At 38.2% G+C, this 21,066-nt stretch overlaps 1 protein-coding gene across 4 annotated transcripts in view; it reads right to left on the reverse strand.

Annotated features, from left to right (window-relative positions):
- Window positions 1–18,145, reverse strand: part of PCF11 (PCF11 cleavage and polyadenylation factor subunit) — a 24,476-nt gene extending 6,331 nt beyond the window's left edge. The window contains exons 1-11 of one of the 4 annotated variants that reach the window (XM_023511814.1): window positions 17,954–18,145; window positions 14,121–14,246; window positions 12,040–12,228; window positions 11,528–11,722; window positions 9,504–10,618; window positions 8,954–9,137; window positions 8,750–8,840; window positions 6,237–7,801; window positions 4,663–4,762; window positions 1,903–2,022; window positions 1,302–1,404 (exon numbers count right to left, since the gene is read on the reverse strand). In XM_023511814.1, coding sequence (XP_023367582.1) covers window positions 1,302–1,404; window positions 1,903–2,022; window positions 4,663–4,762; window positions 6,237–7,801; window positions 8,750–8,840; window positions 8,954–9,137; window positions 9,504–10,618; window positions 11,528–11,722; window positions 12,040–12,228; window positions 14,121–14,246; window positions 17,954–18,145 — 3,980 coding nt within the window. Of the gene's footprint in view, window positions 1–1,301; window positions 1,408–1,902; window positions 2,023–4,662; window positions 4,763–6,236; window positions 7,802–8,356; window positions 8,841–8,953; window positions 9,138–9,503; window positions 10,619–11,527; window positions 11,723–12,039; window positions 12,229–14,120; window positions 14,247–17,953 lie in introns of all 4 variants that reach the window. The other 3 variants (XM_003780858.3, XM_023511809.1, XM_023511804.1) reach the window with 3 other exon arrangements.
- Between the last annotated feature and the right edge of the window lie 2,921 nt (window positions 18,146–21,066).

A 21,066-nucleotide genomic window follows, 5' to 3' on the forward strand; every position in this document is an offset into this window, starting at 1 on the left:
CCCAGGAGTTGGAGGTTGCTGTGAGCTGCAATGCCACGGGACTCTACCCAGGGGGACAGCTTGAGGCTCTGTCTCAAAAAAAAAAAAAAAAAAAAAAAAGAAATAAAGAGATAAATGCCATTAAATAATGAAGAGTTTTTTTAAAAAATGGTTGCCTTTGGGCGACAGAGTTGGGTGAAGAGTAATAGCAGAAGAAAGAGAAGTCATCTATTATTAAGTATGTGAAATTATTACTTTGAAAAAAATAATACTGATTTCTTTTTAATCAGTAAAAGAGAGAGTAAAATTCATGTGTTTTTTAATAAAGTACTCACAAGGATATAATTAATCCATATATTAGAAAACAGCTTTAAAACTATTTTTATAGAAGTAATAAATAAGCAATACAGGCCAGGTGCAATGGCTCATGCCCATAATCCTATCACTCAGAGAGGATCACATCAGGCCAGGAGTGTGAGACCAGCCTACCAAGAGTGAGACCCTGTCTATTGTAAAAGCAGAAAAATTAGCAGGGTGTGATAGTGCAGGCCTATAATCCCCACTTCCCAGAAGGCTGAGGCAAGGGATCACTTAAGCCCAGGTATTTGAGGTTGCAGGGAGCTATGATGATACCACTACACTCTACCTACCCCCAAGCAACAGAGTAAAAACCTTGTCAAACAACAAAGAACATTTTTTTTGTAATGCTGGACTATAAAAGTCTCATTTCTAAACCTCAAAAGTATAAGAATATCAATATAGAAAAAATGATTTTAAAAATAAAAATACAGAGCAACGTATGAACAAATTATCAATATGAACCTATTATTTAAATTCCCTATATTTTCTGCACCAACCACAGATACAAAAATGAAAATTTGGGGGTGGACTTTTGGCCTAAGTACTTGTGAAACATACATATTTTAAAAGGAAATTTAAAAATAGGCTATCCAAAGATTATGTTATGTGTATGTTTTACTACATTAAAAAAAAAAAAAAAGATACTGGTGCAGCGGCTCACACCTATAATGCTAGCACTGTGGGAGGCCAAAGTGGGTGGACTGCCTGAGCTCAGGTGTTCAAGAACAGGCTGAGCAAAAGCCAGACTCCCATCTCTACTAAAAATAGAAAAACTGAGGCAAGAGGACTGCTTGAGCCCAAGAGTTGGAGGTTGCTGTGCTGTGAGACATCACAGCATTCTACTCAGGGCAACAGCTTGAGACTCTGTCTCACCAAAAAAAAAAAAAAAAAAAAAAAAGACAACAAAATGAAATAGCACTAATAGTGCCAATATCCACTGTTATTAAAATTAGATTACATACTGTTTCAATTCTTCAATTGTAAAATTAGTAAGATCTGGAACATCCTGATCTTCATTTTGATCTTCTTCTTCTTCAGGGGGAGGCTGAGCAGCAACTTCATTTACTTCTTCAATTGAGAAGAGAGACATACAAATTTCTCAATACCATTCTCCATGTACTCTTCATAGAGGATCAGTATAGTATTGTAAGCATATAAAAAAAGTCTACCTAATCTATTTAGTGTTTCTAATCTAAAGTTTATTTGCTAAGGAACCTAATATAATTCTTTATTTTGATATGTGATGTTAGGTCTGATCTCTTAAAAGTCAATCTTCATGAAAGTATTTTTAGCAATACTCTAATTATTTTCAAAAGTTAAATCAATGTGCAATAACTATATATCTACAGAAGTCTTCATTAACTGAAACAAATGCCCACTATCAGAGTAACAGTTCAATCTTACAAAATTTAAAAGAATTTCTTTATAAACCACTTTCAAAAATAAAAAGTATATGTAAAGAATTTGATTATTCTAAGGACCTTTATCACAGTATCATTATATCAACATCATCTCTAAAATTCAATGAAGCTTTGTGTACATAAAATATAAGATCATACTTACGTGTCGTCGCTGAATCAGGCTGAGACAATTTGAGAATTCCTGTTTTTAGCAGTTTTGAAAATAATTCATTTACATCCACCTGACTGAGATGATTATCAGGATATGCCTTAGGAAGGGCTCCTTTAAAGAAAATAATACTCTTAAAGTAAAAGTAGAACTTTTTTTTTGGAAACAAAAAGTCTCACTTTGTCACCCCTGGTAGAGTACCATGGCGTCATAACTCACAGCAACCTCAGACTCTTGGGCTCAAGAGATCCTCTTGCCTCTGCCTCCTGAGTAGCTGGGACTACAGGTGCCCACAGCAACACCCAACTATTTTTTTTAGGGATGGGGTCTCGCTCTAGCTCAGGCTGGTCTGGAACTTGTGAGCTGAGGCAATCTACCCACTTCAGCCTCCACACAGGGCATAAAAGTAGAACTTAAATAACTTATACTGAGCATTTTTCAAAGTTTTCTTCAAGATGTGTCCTACCAACAGTAACTTTAACAAAATCTTATTAGTAATGGGTTTAATTATTTCATTAAGTCAATAAATTATTACCACCTGAAAATATGTTCTAGGACAAATGTTGAAAACTAACCTGAAAACAGTGATATTTTATGTAACTCTGAATACACCTGCCCCTGTGACCTTTACTGAATTGTATTACCCTTGCCAAGAAGCTCAGGCTTACTAAAGCTTCAATAACTTGAAAGGGAAAGCATTAACAATCTCATTATGGTAAGTGAGGAATCCTCTTTGATGAGGAACCATTTCAATTCCACATTTTGCTAAACACTATAAAAACAATATTTTAATGTATTTAAATCACTATGATGTACCTCAACTACACTTCTAGAGCAAAGTTCTAAAATTACTAAAAGTCCCTCTTAATGGCAGAAATTTAATTAACACTCACAATACACATAATCCCTAACCTTAATCACTTTATACTCTGAATTTATCACAGTGCCTAATACATACAGTAGCCTAATTAATGTCTGTTCAAATTAAATGTCTGAATGCATGAATGAATAAATCTATTTTGATAGTTAACTACAATAGCCACTTCAGAAACTACTCTAACATTTACATTCTATTAGAATTTGTTACTTATATATCTAAGAGATATAATCGGCTATTCATATGTCTGAGGGCAGCCAAGTTCAGTGATCAAGAGCATTATATACACTACACAATATCTGTTAACCAAAAACAATAAAATAAAAATCAATATATCTGCTACACTATAAAGCTCTTTGAAGGATAACCTTATTAAATTCATCCTCACACAATGCCTAACATACAGTAAATGATCAATATAGGTCTGAAAGAATAAATGAACATGACTATTATTTATTATTGGGAAAAAGACGTTTTTACTTTCAAATGAAAGAACCTTGAAAAGAGAAGCTGAATATAACATACCATTTATACCTCTCCTAAGGAGAACTTCAACCCAAGGGAATAAGGAATAAGATGTGATTCATTCTATGACACTACTATACCCTGTAAATACATATGTATTTATGTGTGTATATGCTGTAAATGGAAACATAAAATCTATAGTTTTTACACTCTATCTCACACCACTAATCTTAGTACAACAAATCCTCTACTCAACAAAAAACACTTAGTTCTAAAGGAAAATATAAACTATCTCTCATTTGATTCTCTCAGAACCAAAAATTCCCTGGCTAATACTGATACTACCATATCCTGTTTACAGAGAAAGAAACTAAATCAGAGGGAGGATACTCCCTTAAACCATGCCCACTATTAAGTGACAGCATGAAGATTCTACTCCTGTCTTCTGGACTTTAGATCCCAAATTCTTCCCTTTTCATTATAGTGGTAACAAAAACTAATTGATCCTATTTGTCCATCTAGAAATTAAAAATAAAAAGCTTTCAAATTAACTGAATAAATTTATTGAGATAATACAATTTAAGAACTAATGCATAAAAGAGCTTTGTTAGGACTTACCTAATTAGTTTCTAAGTTCTGGAAAACTTCCTAAATTTGTAAACTGAATAATTGAATGCTATACTAAAGCACATTTCTGAAAATGGCTTTTTCAATAATTCAGAAATTTAGAAAGTAGCACTACTATTTGGTTAGGCTAGTTCTCAATATATTAACTTTATAGTTATGTAACAAATCACCATAATTTATATGCTTTCCATTTACCAAATAATAAAGCTAAAATTCATTTTTAAAGCTCTTATATCCAGCATTAGTTATATCTCACCCTGTAGTAACAAAGATACTCATCAGATGACCTGGCTAGGAAATCAGTTTTTTTCTATTTGAGTACCAATAAAAAACATACAAGTGGATCCACTTTGTAAGGCAGTGTTCCCCAGTATTCACTTAATAAATGTTTACTATGTCATAACATACACATACAAAACATAAACTCAAAAGATCAAATAACAGATTTCTGAGGTCTGTCATTTATTTCATTCTACTGCAGACACACACATCACACGCCCCACTCCACCTCCCAGCTTCTACCCAGTAGGTTTCTTTCCCTCTTTCTTTAGGTCTACAAATCCTGCTAACCATCTCTGGCAATAAAGTGGGCCGATGTAAACACACATCAGCAACAATGTAAACAATGTAAACAAACTTAAAATAGGAATAAAAACATTTTAGCCAAATTAAAGTTCTTTAAAGTACCTTCTCTAAAAATTATTTTCTAAAACTGACAAAGTTAGTTTAGCTATTCAACAAAACAGTAACTGTCTTTTGAAAAACAATGTTCAGAAAGTGCTTACCTGAAGGATTCTGAACAAATGGCCCAGGATTTTGTGGATGAACTGGTAAAAACTGTTGTCCTTGGCCAAAAGCCACTGGCTGACCAACACCAGTCAGAACCTTTAAGATAAACCTTGATTTTAAAAATGTCCTTTCCATATTTTAAGTAGACCTTTAACATTCTAATCACATAAAAATATCCATAGATATCAGAAGGCCTGGCTGATAAAGTAACAAAGATTTAGAAAGGTAACAGGGCTAGGGCAATGTGACCTCTATACACAATCACAGGGGCTAATTAGCAACAAAGCTGAGCCTAGAATCCCTGACCCTTGACCACTTTCCACAGGTATCAAAATTATTGCTTTAATGAGCAATCTGAACTCAAGGTGATTATCTTGCTTGGCCATCATTACTGAATACAGTTATGGCCGGATTACAAGGGAGACTATAAAAGATGTCAAAGGGAATGTTAAAAATTAAAATAGTCAGAAAGCAAGAACTGTTCTAGTATACAAATAATAGTATTTGTAAGTCCAGAGGAAGGCAGGACTTCTGCATTTTGTTGCTATATAAATATCCATTTATAAGTCTTGTTCAGTATCCATGTGAATTTTCAGTGTTGTATATACATAACAAAAACCCCACCAATTCTGTATAAAGTGTAAGTAAAGTCCCATTCTAGAATATGTGTCAATAACGACATCGCTTCTTTAAGGGCATACAACAGAATAAATATAGTCAGGCCAACTGTTTTTTCCAACCATTGGATATGAACAGAAGACTACCTTCTATCAGTAATGCTCATAATGTGCTTTACAAATCACTTATATTATCTTCCATGTAATCTTACTATCATAAATTTGTCCTATTATTAAGAAAGTATCAAAAGCTGATTGAAAACAAAAGTAAGCTTAGCCTAGGTAAATTCCAGCAGGCATGCAAACGCAGAAATTCAAAATGAGCTAAATGAGTTAATCATAAATTGTATGACCATCACTTTAAAAACACCAATGGATAACTATACATATTTAGGTAACCAGACTGTACTTGGAAGGCAAATAGCAAATTTGCTGCATTGACACATTATTAGTATCAAACAACTGTGTTTGGAGTGGGTATAAAAAGTAGGGAGAGGACAAAAAAAAAACTGCAGACTGTAAAAGCATGGACAATTTGATTTTCTTATTTAACTTAGGCTAAAGGTCAAAGAACAGTCTAAATAATCAGCTCTATGTCTACTTTAAAATATATCAGAGCTCAATAGTTCTAAAATGTACCAGAGACCTATGAAACACAATTCTACAATGGTTGACCAGTGGAAAAGCAAAAACAAAAATAAAAAAATGGGGATTGAGGATGATGACCGAAATATTCTGTATCCTAGAAGAGCTAAAACCAGTTTTGGATTTAAGTTTCAGTTTTCATCCCCAAAAGATTCTCACTCTATTTCCTTAGAAAGTGAGGTTTTAGAGTACATTAAAAACTTCTTTCCAATCTATACAGTAAACTAGGTTTTGAAAACCTTCCTCAAATCCTTTTTAAAACATTAAAAAATAGTTAATTTAGCTGGATACAACTATAACAAACTTACCTGTTGAGGTGCCTGAATATTTCCTACTGTTATTGGAGCAGGTAAATTGCCAAAGTTTCCAAATTGAGAACTCTGAAGATTTTTTTCTTCAAAGTAATGTCCAGAAGCTCTGTTAAGGGGACTTGAAAAACTCTGGTTTCCAGGACCATGTGGTCCATTAAAATTTGGTCCTTGAGGTGAATCAAATATTTGTTCATGTCTTTGGAACTGTAGTCCTTGGGACGGGGCATTAAAAGCATTGCCAGGTGGATCATTATATGGACCAGTCTGATTGAAAGATACTGCTTCAAGCCTTTGTGAAGGATGATTGTCAAATCTTGTGCCTTGAAGACCAAGAGGAATATCAAACCTTGACGCTTGCTGGTGTTGTGGACCATCAAATCTTTGAGGTACACCATCAAATCTTGGTTGAACCTGCTGTCCGGGTGGTCCATCGAACCTCTGTGGGCCTGGCTGACCAGGAGTTCTTTCAAATCTAGGGCCTGGCTGACCATGTAATCCATCAAATCTTGGCAAGAGTGATGGCTGGCCTGGCTGTCCATCAAACCTTAAAGCATGACAACCTTCAAATCTTGGACCACCCTGACCCAGAGGCCCTTCAATTCTCAGACCACTTCCTGGTACAGAAGGACCCTCAAACCTCATTCCACCTCCTTGTTGGACTAAAGGTCCTTCAAACCTGATCCCAACCCCTGGTTGACCATGTGGACCCTCAAACCTAAGGTTCCCACCAAGTTGATTATGTTGTCCTTCAAATCTCAGACCAGCTACTGACTGACCATGGGGGCCCTCGAACCTCATTCCAACTCCTTGCTGTAGCAAAGGGCCCTCAAATCTGATCCCTCCTCCTGGCTGACCATGAGGTCCATCAAACCTAATTGCAGCCCCTGATGGACCATGACCTCCCTCAAATCTGAGTCCACCTACAGGCTGACCTCGGGGATTATCAAATCTAAGTCCACCCACAGGCTGACCATGAGGTCCTTCAAACCTTAGACCACCTACAGGTTGACCACGATGTCCCTCAAACCTGAGACCACCCACAGGCTGGCCCCCTGGTCCTTCAAATCGCAAACCACCTGCAGATCCCTCAAACCTCAGACCAGGGGAACCTTCAAACCGAAAACCACCTCCTCCTACTTGACCAATTGGCCCCTCAAACCGCAGAGGCGTCCCTACTGGTCCTGGAGGACCTTCAAATCTCAAAGGACATCCACCTCCTAGCTGACCTTGTGGTCCTTCAAATCTCAAAGGGCCTCCTCCCCCCATTTGTCCTGGTGACCCATCAAACCGAAGAGAACCTGGTGTGGGAGGTCCATCAATTCTAGGGCTTAATTTATTAGGTCCTTCAAAAATCATCTTGGTTGGGCCATCTCTCGTTACTGACGGCCTACTAGGTCCATCATATAACGGTCTGTCTTCAGCTAAAGCCGTAAGTCGCTGATTTGTATCTAGACCGGCAAATCTTGCTGGGCCATCTACAAAAGGTTTATCTGAATCTTCATATCGAGGTCGCTTAAGTGGAAATCGATCATTGAATGGCGATCTCTGCTCTTCTCGTACACCTTTTAAGAAAAAAGAATTATTTTCACTAAATCAAAATTTATACCAAATTATCTCAAAATTGTCTTTCTATATTCACATAAATGTTTATCCAAAGATATACATAACAACCTCACTATATTAGAGGGGCAGGAAGAGGCAGACAACATCAAACAGCAGACAAATAATATCCTCTAGCATCAGACAAACCTGGGTGAAAGAAAAAAAAAACCCAATCCTTTCAACTTACTAATTATTTGACCTTGAGAGCTACTGAGTTAACCTCTCTAGTTTTATTTCCTATCTATAAAATGGGGTTAATATATTTCATTGGGTTGTTGTGAGGATGAAATCAAAATTACATATAAAAGAACCTAGTGAAGTACCTGACACAAAACGGGCCTTAAAAAGTAATTAGTACCTTCTCTTCTATTTTCTTAGGTGGAAAAAACATAAAATAGATGGGAAAAAAAACAAGTAGTCTGAATAGTCATAAAAATCCATCCCCACTTAGCTTGTTCATTTTCCCTTCACTGCTCTGTGATTCAATAGGCATAATCTGATTTAACTTTTTCTACCTTTAGCAGAGACTTGCTCGTCATGTCTTCTCCGGCCCTCATGGGGTGAAAGATTCTCAGCATAAGTACGACTCCCAGATATAGGAGAAAGACGTCTTGCTCTTTCACTAAATTGTTCTTTTCTGTCAAACTGTGCTCCACTATTCCTACTTGCATGTTTACTTTTGGATGGCTCACATTCTATTCCAGACAACAAGGCATCAGTCAAAGGGTAGTCAAAAATATCAGGATCTAAGAGATCAAGTCTTGGAAATGAATGCTGAACCTGTGTCCTTTTCAGTTTTGCTTTATGTTCATAGTAGGTTAATTCAGCATCAGATAAGAGAGGTTTCTTTTTTAATCCACCTTTATTTTCTTCTGTAGGACTATCCCGTACATTGCATCTATGTTTACCTTCTTGATACTGAAATATCTGTCGAATTTGATGCACAACAATAAGGAAGTCTTCCTGTGAAATTTCACCAGATGCTAAACGTTCACTCGTCTGCACAGGGATGACAAAAGGAAATTAAACATTTTAATATAAAAAGTAGTAATTTTTTTTTTAAACTAAGACTAAAGAGAATAATGACTCATAGAACTAATCATAATAACTACCTTTTGAAGCAATTCTCTTTTGCTTGCAAGAGTCAACTCTTTAGGAATCTGAAGATTGGCATCTACACTTAATCGATGCTGCTGCTGCTTTGGGGCTCGGGGTGACAAAATTCCTTTAGTGCTTGACCAGCTGTCCCTATGCCTTAGATGAGGCGATTTACTATGTTCATCACTCTGTTGTAAGCTGAAATCATAAAAGCAGTGTGTCAGTTAAAAATATTTTTTAAAGAATACTCAACATGATATTTAAGGATTCTTTTCAAAAGATATGGTTAAAATGGATATATGTAACAAAAAAATTAAATGTTAAAAGCACAAAATATGAAATCAGGAAAAATATATAAATTCTGATTCTTGCATGTCCTGGATTACAACCTTAGGTAGATTATCTAACTTTTCTAAACTTCAGTTTCCTTCTCTGTAAAATATGAATAACAACAGTATTTAATCCACAAAAATGGAAAAACAAGGTACTATTAAACATGTCCCAATTTTTAAATTAGCAGTCATTATTAAAGTATTATCCTACTAACCAAAAATATCATCATACCTTTTATTTTCTTCCCAACCAGATTTCCATCGTTTGGTAGACTTGGAACTTTGCCAATTTTCTACATTCTCCTTTGGTTCATTGCCTGACTTTGTAGAATGCTGATTTATAGTTTCTTGTGGTCGTTCCTCTTCACACTTTTTCATTCGCCTTGGATCTCGAACATCCTGTTTAGTACTTCTCTTAGCATTTCTGTCTTCCCTGGAAGGTGGTGTGAACTCTTCCATATGTGACTGTTTAATTCCTGATTGGCGAATCTTTCCAGCTTTGGGTGTTGAAGTTGGAGACATACTCCTTTGCCTTCTTTTGGGTGACCGCCTATCCCTTCTCTTTGGGGAATGTATAATTGGTGACCGAGACTTGGGTGACCGAGATCTTGATCGCTTTCTAGTACTTGATCTCCCTGGTTTTGTCCCCTGTTTTTCTGATTCTTCCATTATTGTATCCTGTTTTTGTACAATGCCATTTATGATTTTATTCCTACTTCCAACCAGTCTGTGTTCAGATGATTTCATGTGCTCATCTTTATCCTTTTTTTCTGCAGTTTTTCTCTTCTCTTTTACATCATCATCTTTGCCATCAGTCTTATCCTGAAGATGTTTTTTTAATCTTGGATCTCTCTTGTTCATATCAGACAACCTCATACTTTCAGATTCTTGATTTTTCAAGTCTTTTGAGTGAGATAATTTGTTTTTCAGAGGTGATGGTGATTTAGATTTAGATTTAGATTTAGAATCTAATTGGTCAAGTTCTTTCTTGGTTATTTTTTCACCTGATTTACTTTTTTCTTGCTTGGATGAATTTAGTTTTTCAGAGGGTACAGTTTTACTTGTCTTAATATCAGATTGGTTCAATGTGTTCATTAAGAATTCTTTCCTGTGACTTTGATCTTTTCCATGAGAATGTTGGCTTATCCTATTAAGACGGGGATCCCGGTTAGTCCCTTTCAACTCCTGAATTTGTAAGGATGGACCTGGACGGGTTTTCTCAGGTTGCACAGGAACTTGATGGGGAGCTTTAACTGCCATAGGGGGAATTTGTGAAACATGTAATTTGGAAGGTGCAGATCCAGGACCTAAGTTGGATGTTTCCTGCTGAACACTAAGAGAAACTGCCTGAAATACAAATAAATATTTATGTTAATACAATGAAACATGTAGATTATTTATCAAGAAACTGAAAACAAAAGAATATAACGCTTTATTCAATAAATCTATTTACTCAACGTGGTATTTACATTGTATATGTCTAATGTATAAATTAGGATTACAATGAAGAGAAAGTCCAATATTTCTTACTAGTCCTTTACATTGAAATTTTATAATCTCCAAATAGAATGAAAAAAAAATTACCTCTTCCTAATTATTCAAGATTCTGAGCCAGACTGCTTCAAGGAAATTGCTAAAGCACTACACTCCAGCTGCCCAAAAGTCAGAGTGTCATACAGCTAAATAAATCCTAAGTAACAAAATTTAGTTTCTCTCAAAATGGTACTGTTAATGAACTTATACAATTCTGCGTTCCTATAGTTCTTCTCTTTCAAACTCAAAAGCTAAATAAGATAACTTAGTATAAGGTAATCATGCATAGAAATACATAAAATCTTCCTGGACTCCTTAATTTTGTGATGCATTTCTTGTGCAGACTTTGGAAGCCTGATCTCTGTTCATGAAGCATAAGCTCACAAATCAAAAATTACGCAAAATATTTACAACACACCTACTATATTGAAATGAAATATTAAGTCTACATAATCTAATGGCTGAACAAATTAGGATGCTATCTTATAATATAGCAATCTAACCGAATAATTACTGGAAGAAATAGTATACAAGTTTTCAATCAAGTGAATTTTACAATAAGGCTGTAAAAATATGGTCTAACATATATACTTTCATTTTCAAATAAAGTGGAAAAAGCATGTATGGTTAATAAAAATAACATGTCAATACAATCCAAACACAAAATAATTGTTTCCCTATTAGAAGTTTAAAGTATTTAAAATACCAATCTCCCCCACTTACCAGTTGTGCCTTAGCTTGCTCTAGCTCGAGCTCAAGCTTTTTCTGCTGAAGTTCTAACAACTGTTTTTGCTTTGCCAGTAACTGTTGCCGTATTAGTTGTTCTTGGGTAAGATTCTTTTGTATATCTGGAACAATTGGAGGAGTAGAGATGCTAGGGGAACTGACCACTGTGCCAGGTGTTGAAGGCTCCTCAGGCTGTAAGAAAAAATAATTTGTTAAGAAAAAGGTATCATAGCCAAAAAGAAAACTAAGGGGTAACTTAAAGTTATCAATTTAACTCTTAATGCTATCTACAGTCTTAATTATAACAGAAAACTTCTCAGGAATTTAAAACCCAAAATAAATGTTATATATAATACCTAAATAAGTGAATATATCTTAAGTATATAATACTATTATTTTTTCAAATTGAAGTTATTTGGCACAGGGTATTCCATTTTTGCCTTCTGGCAGTAAGTTTCACAGAATTCAAAATCTGATAGTCATTATATACTATTTATGTCAAAACTTACCGATTTATTTAAAAATTTAGGATTCACATGGATGCTAGATGTATTCACATTGGGGGGCAGAGGTTTAATAGGCCAAGCAGGATCTAATGAATTGACTCTGACATCCAGGGCATAAAGTTTCTTCAAAGGGAATATTTCATCCCATGTGGAACGTAACTTAAATAAACTTTTTCTAGTGTTTTCATCCACCTAGAACAACAGAACAATTCTATGGCTTGTTAAGTTACTATAGGATGTTTTGAATATTAAGTATAAAAACTATTTAAATACCTCCTCTTTATACAGAACATTAAGAACACATAACTGTACTACCCATTGGTAAATATATATAATTTACTAAAGGCGCATTTGTTTTGCAAATATAAAGTTGATATTGAAATTTCTCCTTCAAAAACCATTAGAATGATTAAAGTCATTATCACTTGGACTTCATGCAAGCAACAACTAGGCAAGTCTTAGTACATACAAAACATTTCTACATTTTAGGGCTTGGTATAATAGTATTTCTAACATTACTCTCACTCTGGACAAAATATAAAACTAGAAAATGGTTGATTTACCAGATGGCTGAAATTTTTTAAATTACCAACATGGTAGTACAAAGTTAAAATTAAAACACTATCTCACTAACCAATCTTTTTGCAATACAATAGGTTAGTACCTATGAAAAGGCTATTTGCAGAGTAGAAAGGACCTTAATAACTGAAATTCACAAAATCTTAACCATTGGTAAGCTTTAGTGTTATTTGACTTATCTGCTCACATTTGTAAGGGGTGTAACAATTTTTTATAAAATTAACTATTAGAGAAACCTAGTACTTGAGAAAACTGAGATTTTCAACTGCAGGACACACAATAAAGTCTTAAGTATAACTTAGAAGTCATTTTCTACAGATCATTTCTATCAACTATTGTTAATGCCCAATTAGATTAAGTAAAGGTATAATTTCCAATACCCCAATAGAATTTGAACATAATGAAACTGAAACCAGTTGATTAAGCTTTTCCTTAGACTATAGACTCAGGTTAAGTAGTATTCTGCAAATGTCTACAATACAGTATCAATTAACCATCTTTTTAATGCTATCTGAATTTTAACTTTCCAAATTTCTTCTCTTTATATTATTTCTCTAAGAACTTTTAAAAAATTACTCAAGTAGCAATTACACATTTTCTGTTCTAACAAACAGGTAAAATCTGCCAACAGTCTTTCCAAAGAAAAATCCCAGTTTTACAAATCTAACAACCAACACAACTGGTGCTCATCTACTAAAATTTAAGAAAAACTACCAATTTTTAAACTTTTAAAAGATTGTATGCCTACAATCTTTAAACCTAAGTATCTTCTAAGTGCCCTTTGTTCTGTGCAAAAGATAAAGCCTGACCCATAGGTAATTATGTCAGCAAATCCTCTGTCTTCCTCAACATAATGCTGTATTAACCAAATTACAGTAATTTTAAGAATTTACATGTACAATCACTAGACAAACAAACAAGCCTTTCTTCTGAACACTAAGGGGGAAAAAAGGTATTTCCAAAATAACCTAAAGCAATTAACCGGTCAGCACTCACATATACCCACAACATTAACATACAAATTACTTGAACAAAGTAACAAAAGAGTAAACAGTTCTAGGGAAAAAAGAAAACCAGAAGTTTCAGGCATCAATCACAGGTTGAGACACACTGAAGGATTGCTTTCCCCATTTTTTTTTTTTTTAAAGACAGGAACAAGTCACTATCCTAGCACTATTAATTTAAACAATGAAATTTGAAGTATTCTCGATAATTTATCTTTTTGCCCACTTTTTAGTGATGGAATACATCTTCAATCAAACTCAATTAAAAAAACACAATTCTAAGAGCAAACTCATCTATTCTTAAATGAATGTAAAGCCCTAGTTTTGTTTTTAAAACCTAACATAAAACTAATTAAAGTTAGCCATTTATGAAATAGTACTTAAACGTCCAAAAGAATAAAACATTTTACCACCCAAGAAAACCCAACACAAAGCAAGTATTTATTTAATCAGGAACAAATTTTGTTTTTAAAATTCAAATGTTTCTAAATGTATATATACCTTTTCAAACACACAAATAAATGTTGCAACTAGATTTTTAGTAAAGGCAGTGAGATACTCTCTTCCAACGTTTTTCACGATAGAATCCATAAGGTACATAACAGGAAGCTTCTCTGAGGAAGGAGCCTGAAGTAATAAAAAGAAACTGAGAAGTTTAGTATGACGAATTGCCACCAAAGAATTACTTTCAATAGTGAGTTTTTAAGACCTATAATACAGACCTCAATTTTTGTTGGTACTACTTTTGAATTGATATTAACCTTTATGAAACTTAAATGTTCAAGTTCTCATTTCTAACAATGATCTTCAGTTGAGTACACAAAGCTCAGAATAACCAGGATGAAAAACTGTAATTTCTGGTACACTCACTTAACATTCGATGGAATTTCAAATTCATGTGGTAAAATACCCATGTTGTGACGAAAAAAGGGGGAGGCAAGAGAAAATTATTTTCTGTAATCCAAGTGTCAGCTTTGGGAACCATTAACTTAGAATGGTGTGCCTTGAAGTAGTTTTTAGACCTCTGGTAAAAACCCTAATTTTCACAGGCATTATTTTATATGTCAAAGTCTACGAAGCTTTTGTTACCTGTAAAATCATTAGGATTACTTCTCTATAACCAAATTAACAAATTAAAAACCACCTCACGTATGAAGTCAATAGCAAAATACTTAAAACTTGCACATGAACATGCAGGAAGGTGCAAGTTTGTGGTAATAAGAAAAACTGGATGGAGCAGCCGAAACCAGGTTGAACTTGACTCTGGAAACCAGTATTTGTCCTGAAGATTTTCTTCACAGCATGGACTCTCCGTCGAAATATTTTTCCTCTGACATGCACAAATCAGAGTTTCTAAATTTGTGCAGAGCCAGTGTTATGATGCTGATACAGGTGGCCCTTTCCAAAGTGCAAAAAAAAAAACAAAAACAAAAAAAACGTTGCCCCAGTTCAACTGCAATGCCTACCCATCACTGGCTTTAAGGCACAGCAAGCTTCCAGAAAGCATCAGCAGGTTCACAGACTTGTTGAGGAGCATTAAGACATACCATATAATCTTTTTTCTAATTCGGACTCCAAAGGAGAACCCATTAAAAAAAAAAAAAGTAACAACAGAAAGAGGTTATCCCCTTTACCCACCCCATGTGTATAGGAATCTTACCCCGGAATAAAACCCATAGCTACCTGTAGCTAGGGTAGGCTCACAGTTCTGGAGTACACAATGCCATCATATTTCACAAAACCAATTGCCCATACAAGTGTGTGGAAATGCTCTTGCTTCTGATAACACCCTTACAACCGTAAGTTGGCTAAGGAAACCTTTGAGTAACTTTGTATGGAAAATTTTTTAAGGTACTAGTAACAGGGTCCACAAGGCCACTGCATTTGGGTAAACTACATTAAGTACCAACATGTCAAATGCTTTATTGCTGTGTCTTTATCTTACCATGTCATGTTTTACACCATTTTAGTCATTATTGTACTTAGGAAGATAAACAGGCTCTCTTTTAACACCCAAATCTGTTCAGCAGGCTACTTTTTATTGTACAAGTGAAATCCTTATATGTAATGCCCTTTTTCACTACTACTGCCTCATGGAAGCAATCAAATTAGGTGTGAATTTTAAAAGTTTAGTAATGCTGAGATGCTAAATAAGGACACAAACATTCACCTCCAGAAACACAAAACCAAGCCAGTTTGCTACCAAATGACGGAAAATCCCTCCCCACACCCTCAATCCCATCCCAGATAAAGATTGGTCCCCCAAAGTGATTTTCACATCTTTCCTCAATCTGGCTTTACAAAAATAACCAGGAAACGTGTGCCCCCAAAATTGCAGCTGTCTTTTACCAGCAAAATAGTCCATCTATTTTCACCACTGTGTAGCGATACACAAACACGAGTTTTATGTGGTCATTATATTCAGCATTTAGTTTTCAGTTCTCGAAGATCTTCTGGATCCATTAAAAATCAGCAAGGAAACTGCTGAGTGACAACCTGAGCCGGTTAAGTATCAGGCACTGTGGGATATTAATACTCGTAATTTGAAGTAATTAGTTTTTTCTAAAAATCAATGTTATTGACTTAGAAATGCAAGTGCTTTTTTTTTAAAAAAAGGCATTATTGTCAAGTTTAGCCTTTAGCAAGGCAAAAGCTAAGATTTCATGTCCAACATGTTTGTGGTATAATAAGATTGATGTTGAGTATGAGAAATGCTTCCTTTTTAAATCTCATACTTTAAACAAAAAACAAAACAGCTGTTTTACATACACATTCACAGGAAACGGTGAATGAAGACTTGTATTTTAGCTATTTTAGCTGTCAGGCTGAGCATGACAAACCTGTCGAACCCTTAAAAAAAAAAAAAAAGAAAAGAAACCTTATTTTTTGTCCTCTTTAAATTAAGGTATGAAAGGACCACTTGAAACCGTGTATCTTGTGAACAGATTTACCCAAAAGAGTGGATGGAACCTAAAGAAGAATGAACCCAAGTCACTTAAAGACTTTTGTTTAAAACACACAACCACGTAGATAAAAATAAGTCTTGGAAACAGATTCTACACCTTACAAAGGTAAATAAAAAAGACAAATACATATTTTATATGTTTTATTCACAAATTTTATAATACCAGTCACACATTTCAAAACCATTTATTAAAGTCAGACCACTCAGTTTTACACTAGACAGAAACCGTCTCTAAACAATATATTGGTGGTTGTTGTTAAAGTGGCCTTTTAAAAGGGGTTCACTCTGCTAAAAGGAGGCTCATCCTGATAATTGCAATCACTAACAACTAGAAAAAACTAAACCGTAAGTACAAGCTTGAAAAATAACTTAAAACGTAGTACTGGGAAGCTATTAAAACTCATTATAACTACGTTTAACAATAACTTTACTTAAATGACATATCGCTTCCACATGAATCCACAGAAGAGGAGGACTACAGGGAAATATAAGGTGGCAAAGGACCACTTCTGTCAAGGGGTGAAGAAAAGCACGCCTTCACTACCAGGGAAGGGAGAAAAAAAGAGAAAAGGAAGAGGAGAAGGGACTGAACTTTTCAGAGAAACTAGAAGTACTTGTTACCCACTGGGCCAGTTCTCCACCTACAGGTTGGATAAGATGTCCTCCCCCACCCAAGCCCCACCCTCGACCCCAATTGCCCCTATTTGGGGACAAATTAGACCCTCCGATAGGAGAATAAAAGTTTTATCTCGCCGCCCCCACCCCAAAGTGGGGCTGACGGGTGTGAGCAGCTGCCTGGCTGGCAGGGAATGGATTCTCCTCTCTTCCCTTTCGCATCATGTGCTTTTCGGGCGCCATGTTGGGCTCCTAACAGGCGGCTGCTCCACTCGGGGCCAGTTTCCTAATCCCACCCACCAACAGCTCGCTCCCAGGTCCCCCTTCACCTCCTTCCAACCCAGAGAGCATAATTACCCAAAAGGGTAGCGGGGGGAAATGGGGAAACCGCTCCCCACCTTCCCAGGGGGTTAAAATGGTTCGTTTTAACTCTTTCTTCCCAAAGCACAAACTGCCTCCGAGTCCCCCACCCCAGAGGGCTCTGCTGGAAGCCTGCGAGTGTCGGGGTACACAAAGCGGTGGCCGAGGCGGGGAGCTGGTGAGCGGAAGTGGGACTCCACCCTTCATCCTCCCCCACGCCCTCCCCCCGAGAGGCCCACGCTCCGAGCCAGGGCCGAAGACCGAGCCTGAGTGGGGAGGGGAGGGTTGGAGGAGGAACGCTGTCCCCCTTTGGATAGAAGCGAGACCTGGGATGAGGCTGACACTAAAATCAGGGAGTATTAGAAGAATAGGAGGCTGCGGGGTGTATAAAAACCTTGGCGGTTTGGGCCTCGATGAGAGAGACGATCTCCTTGGCGAAGGGCAGGTTCTCCTCGGCTAGAATGGTCAGCATATTGATGTGCGGTTTGCTATTGAAGGTCAGGTCTTCGAGCGACGACTGATAATCCCGACAGGCGTCCTCCCGGGCCCCCGCAGCACCGGCCTCGGCCGGCGTCTGCTCTGACATTGCGCCGCGGCCCCCCTCCGAGGTCCGCCGCAGCTGAAGCTGAAGCCGCGCTCGATACCCCGCCTCCCTTCCGACTCCGCTTCCTCTCCCCGGCTCTCTCGCGGCTCCGGCTTCACCACATGCTGACCGCGGAGGGGGGGTGGGGGACGACACAGGGGGAACCTCGGGTATGAAACGCCGCCGTCTCACGGGTGATCTCCGTCCACTTCCAGCCGCCACAGAAGCTTCTTTCTCCACAGACACAAAATGGCGGCGGCAGTGGCGGCTCCAGGTCCGAAAATGTCTGTGTTCCCAACCGCTGCGTCGTGCGAAATGAGCTAGGGGAGGGGAAATGTGCGGTAAAAGGGCGGGGCCGTTGATAAAACCAGGCGTGATTGGCTGGGCCGGTAACGTCATAAGCCCCGCCTCTGGTCCTTCGGCAAGACGTACTGGCACCGCCTTCTTCTCCGGCCCCTTACCCCGACTTTCGCAACACCTACTGCTTCGAGGTGCGGTGGAAAAGACGGCCCTTCTCATTGGCAGATTCATAAGGGACTGTTCGGTCATATGTTACCATAACAACCCGTACCGGGAAGCCAATAGGCCGGGGGAAGGTTGTTCCCAAGGCCCAGCCCAACCACTTTAAGAAGAAAACTCCGCTGTCTCCTCTTTGTCCCTCCCTCGGCAGTTTCGCAGTCGCTGAGCGGCTCTGTCAATCATCCTACCTCCCGCCGGCGCTAACCGCAGCGGCCAAAGGTGGGGTGCAGAGGGAGCCGGGGTTCTGGACCGGCTGCGCACCCTCTTCACTCTTGCCTCAGCTGCTCCTGAGAGCCTGGGCGGGTCTAGCTGTCCCTCTGGGATCTAAGACCAGAGAGGGAGGCGCCGATTTGCCCGGAATCTCTGGAAGGCCCTCTGGAGATGGACTCCAGTACGCCGCCTTCCGCACGCGCAAAAACACCTCGGCCAGCTTGATTGAGTTGAATCCCCAGGAAAATACCCTTATTTAAGAGGTCGTGTGTGAAAGGTTTTTCCGTCGGGGTTTGGAGGAGCTCTTTGGGGACTCCACACATCTCTCGTAAAGATTTCTGCCTTCTCTGAATCTTCTGCACTTCAAAACAGCTTTAGAATACACTATTTCCGGACACGTAGGGGAAAAAAATACATGTACTTCTTTGTACATGTATTTGTTGTTTGTTTGAGACAGCGTCTTACTTTATCGCCCTCGGCAGCAGTGCAGCATCACAGCTCACAGCAACCTCCAGCTCTTGGGCTTAGTTGATTCTCTGGCCTCAGCCTTCCGAGTAGGTGGGTTTACAGACGCCCACCACAACGCCTGGCTATTTTTTTGTTGCAGTTTGCCCGGGGCCAGGTTTGAACCCGTCACCCTCGGTATATGATATGGGGCTGGCGTCCTACGCACTGAACCACAGGCGCCGCCCCGTATTTGTTGTTTTTATTCGTTTGTTTTTAAACTTTTGGGATCTGTTCCCAGGTTGTGACTGATGTTTGCATAACACACAAAGCATTTAAATAGTTCGGTAGAGCATAACTAAATGTACTTTTTTTCACTAACTACTGATATTAACCTAAATATAGTATTACATTTAGCTTAAAAAGTATTAATTGCATAAAATTTGTCTTAGCATTGTCCTCCATAAACTACTAGGCACTTGAGAGATAATTTGTTATTTGCAGAAGCAATTGCTCTTAAGAAATAAACTGCTCTTGGCTTGGTGCCCGTAGTTCAGTGATTACGGCGCAGCCACCTACACCGGGCTTGGAAAGATCCAACCGGCCCAGGCCAGCTAAACAACAATGACAACCTCAACAAAAAATAGCCGGGCATTGTGGTGGGTGCTTATAGTCCGCGCTACTTGGGAAACTGAGGCAAGAGAAGCGCTCAAGCCCAAGAGTTTGAGGTTGCTGTGAGCTGTTACGCCACAGCAATCTACCGAGGGCGACTCCGTCTCAAAAACAAAATAAAATAAAATAAAGCCTGTTATGAGATAAGTGACTTAAACTGAAGGAACGTATACATGTACTGTTGCGTGGTGAAACCATAACTCAGAATAGTGGTTTAAAGCACAGAGTCTGGCTCGGGGCCTGTGGCTCAAGTGGCTAAGGCGCCAGCCACGTACACCTGAACTGGCAGGTTCGAATCCACCCTGGACCCGCCAAACAACAATGACGGCTGCAACCAAAAAATAGCCGGGCTTTGTGGCAGGTGTCTGTAATCCCAGCTACTTGGGAGGCCGAGGCAGGAGAATCACTTGAGCCCAGGAGGTGGAGGTTGCTGTGAGCTGTGATGCCACTGCACTCTACCTAGAGCGACAGCTTGAGGCTCTGTCTCAAAAAATAAATAAATAAATAAGTAAATAAAAATAAACCATAGAGTCTTTAAACCACCAACAAGTTTATTCTGTCTGTGTAGCATCTCCTTAGCCCCATGCTTCTAAGAAAGTTATTATTATTGTTATTGTTACTATTTTATTATTATTTAACGATGGGGTCTTGCTCTCTACCCAGGCTAGAGTGCTCACTGTTGTAGCTCACTGCAGCCTCAAGCTCCTAGGCTGAAACAATCCTCCCACCTCCCCCCCCATAACTGGCTGGAACCAAAGGCACACACCACCATACCCAGCTCATTCTTTATATTTTTTAGAGACAGAGTCTGGCTGTGTTGACCAGGCTGGTCTGCAACTCCTGGCCTCTTTAGCAGCTGGGATTACAGATGTGAGCCACTTAACTGAGCTTTAAGAAAATTATCAAATTATCTGGCTAGGCGCCTGTGGCTCAAGCGGCTAAGGCGCCAGCCACATACACCTAAGGTGGCGGGTTCGAATCCCCACCAGGGCCATCAAATAAACATTAACAAATTTTAAAAGACAAGTATAGGCTCGGCGCCTGTGGCTCAAGCAGCTAAGGCGCCAGCCACATACACC

This window comes from Otolemur garnettii, unplaced genomic scaffold, assembly GCF_000181295.1.
Source record: "Otolemur garnettii isolate 467f Iridium unplaced genomic scaffold, OtoGar3 scaffold00001, whole genome shotgun sequence".
NCBI classification, from domain to species: domain Eukaryota; kingdom Metazoa; phylum Chordata; class Mammalia; order Primates; family Galagidae; genus Otolemur; species Otolemur garnettii.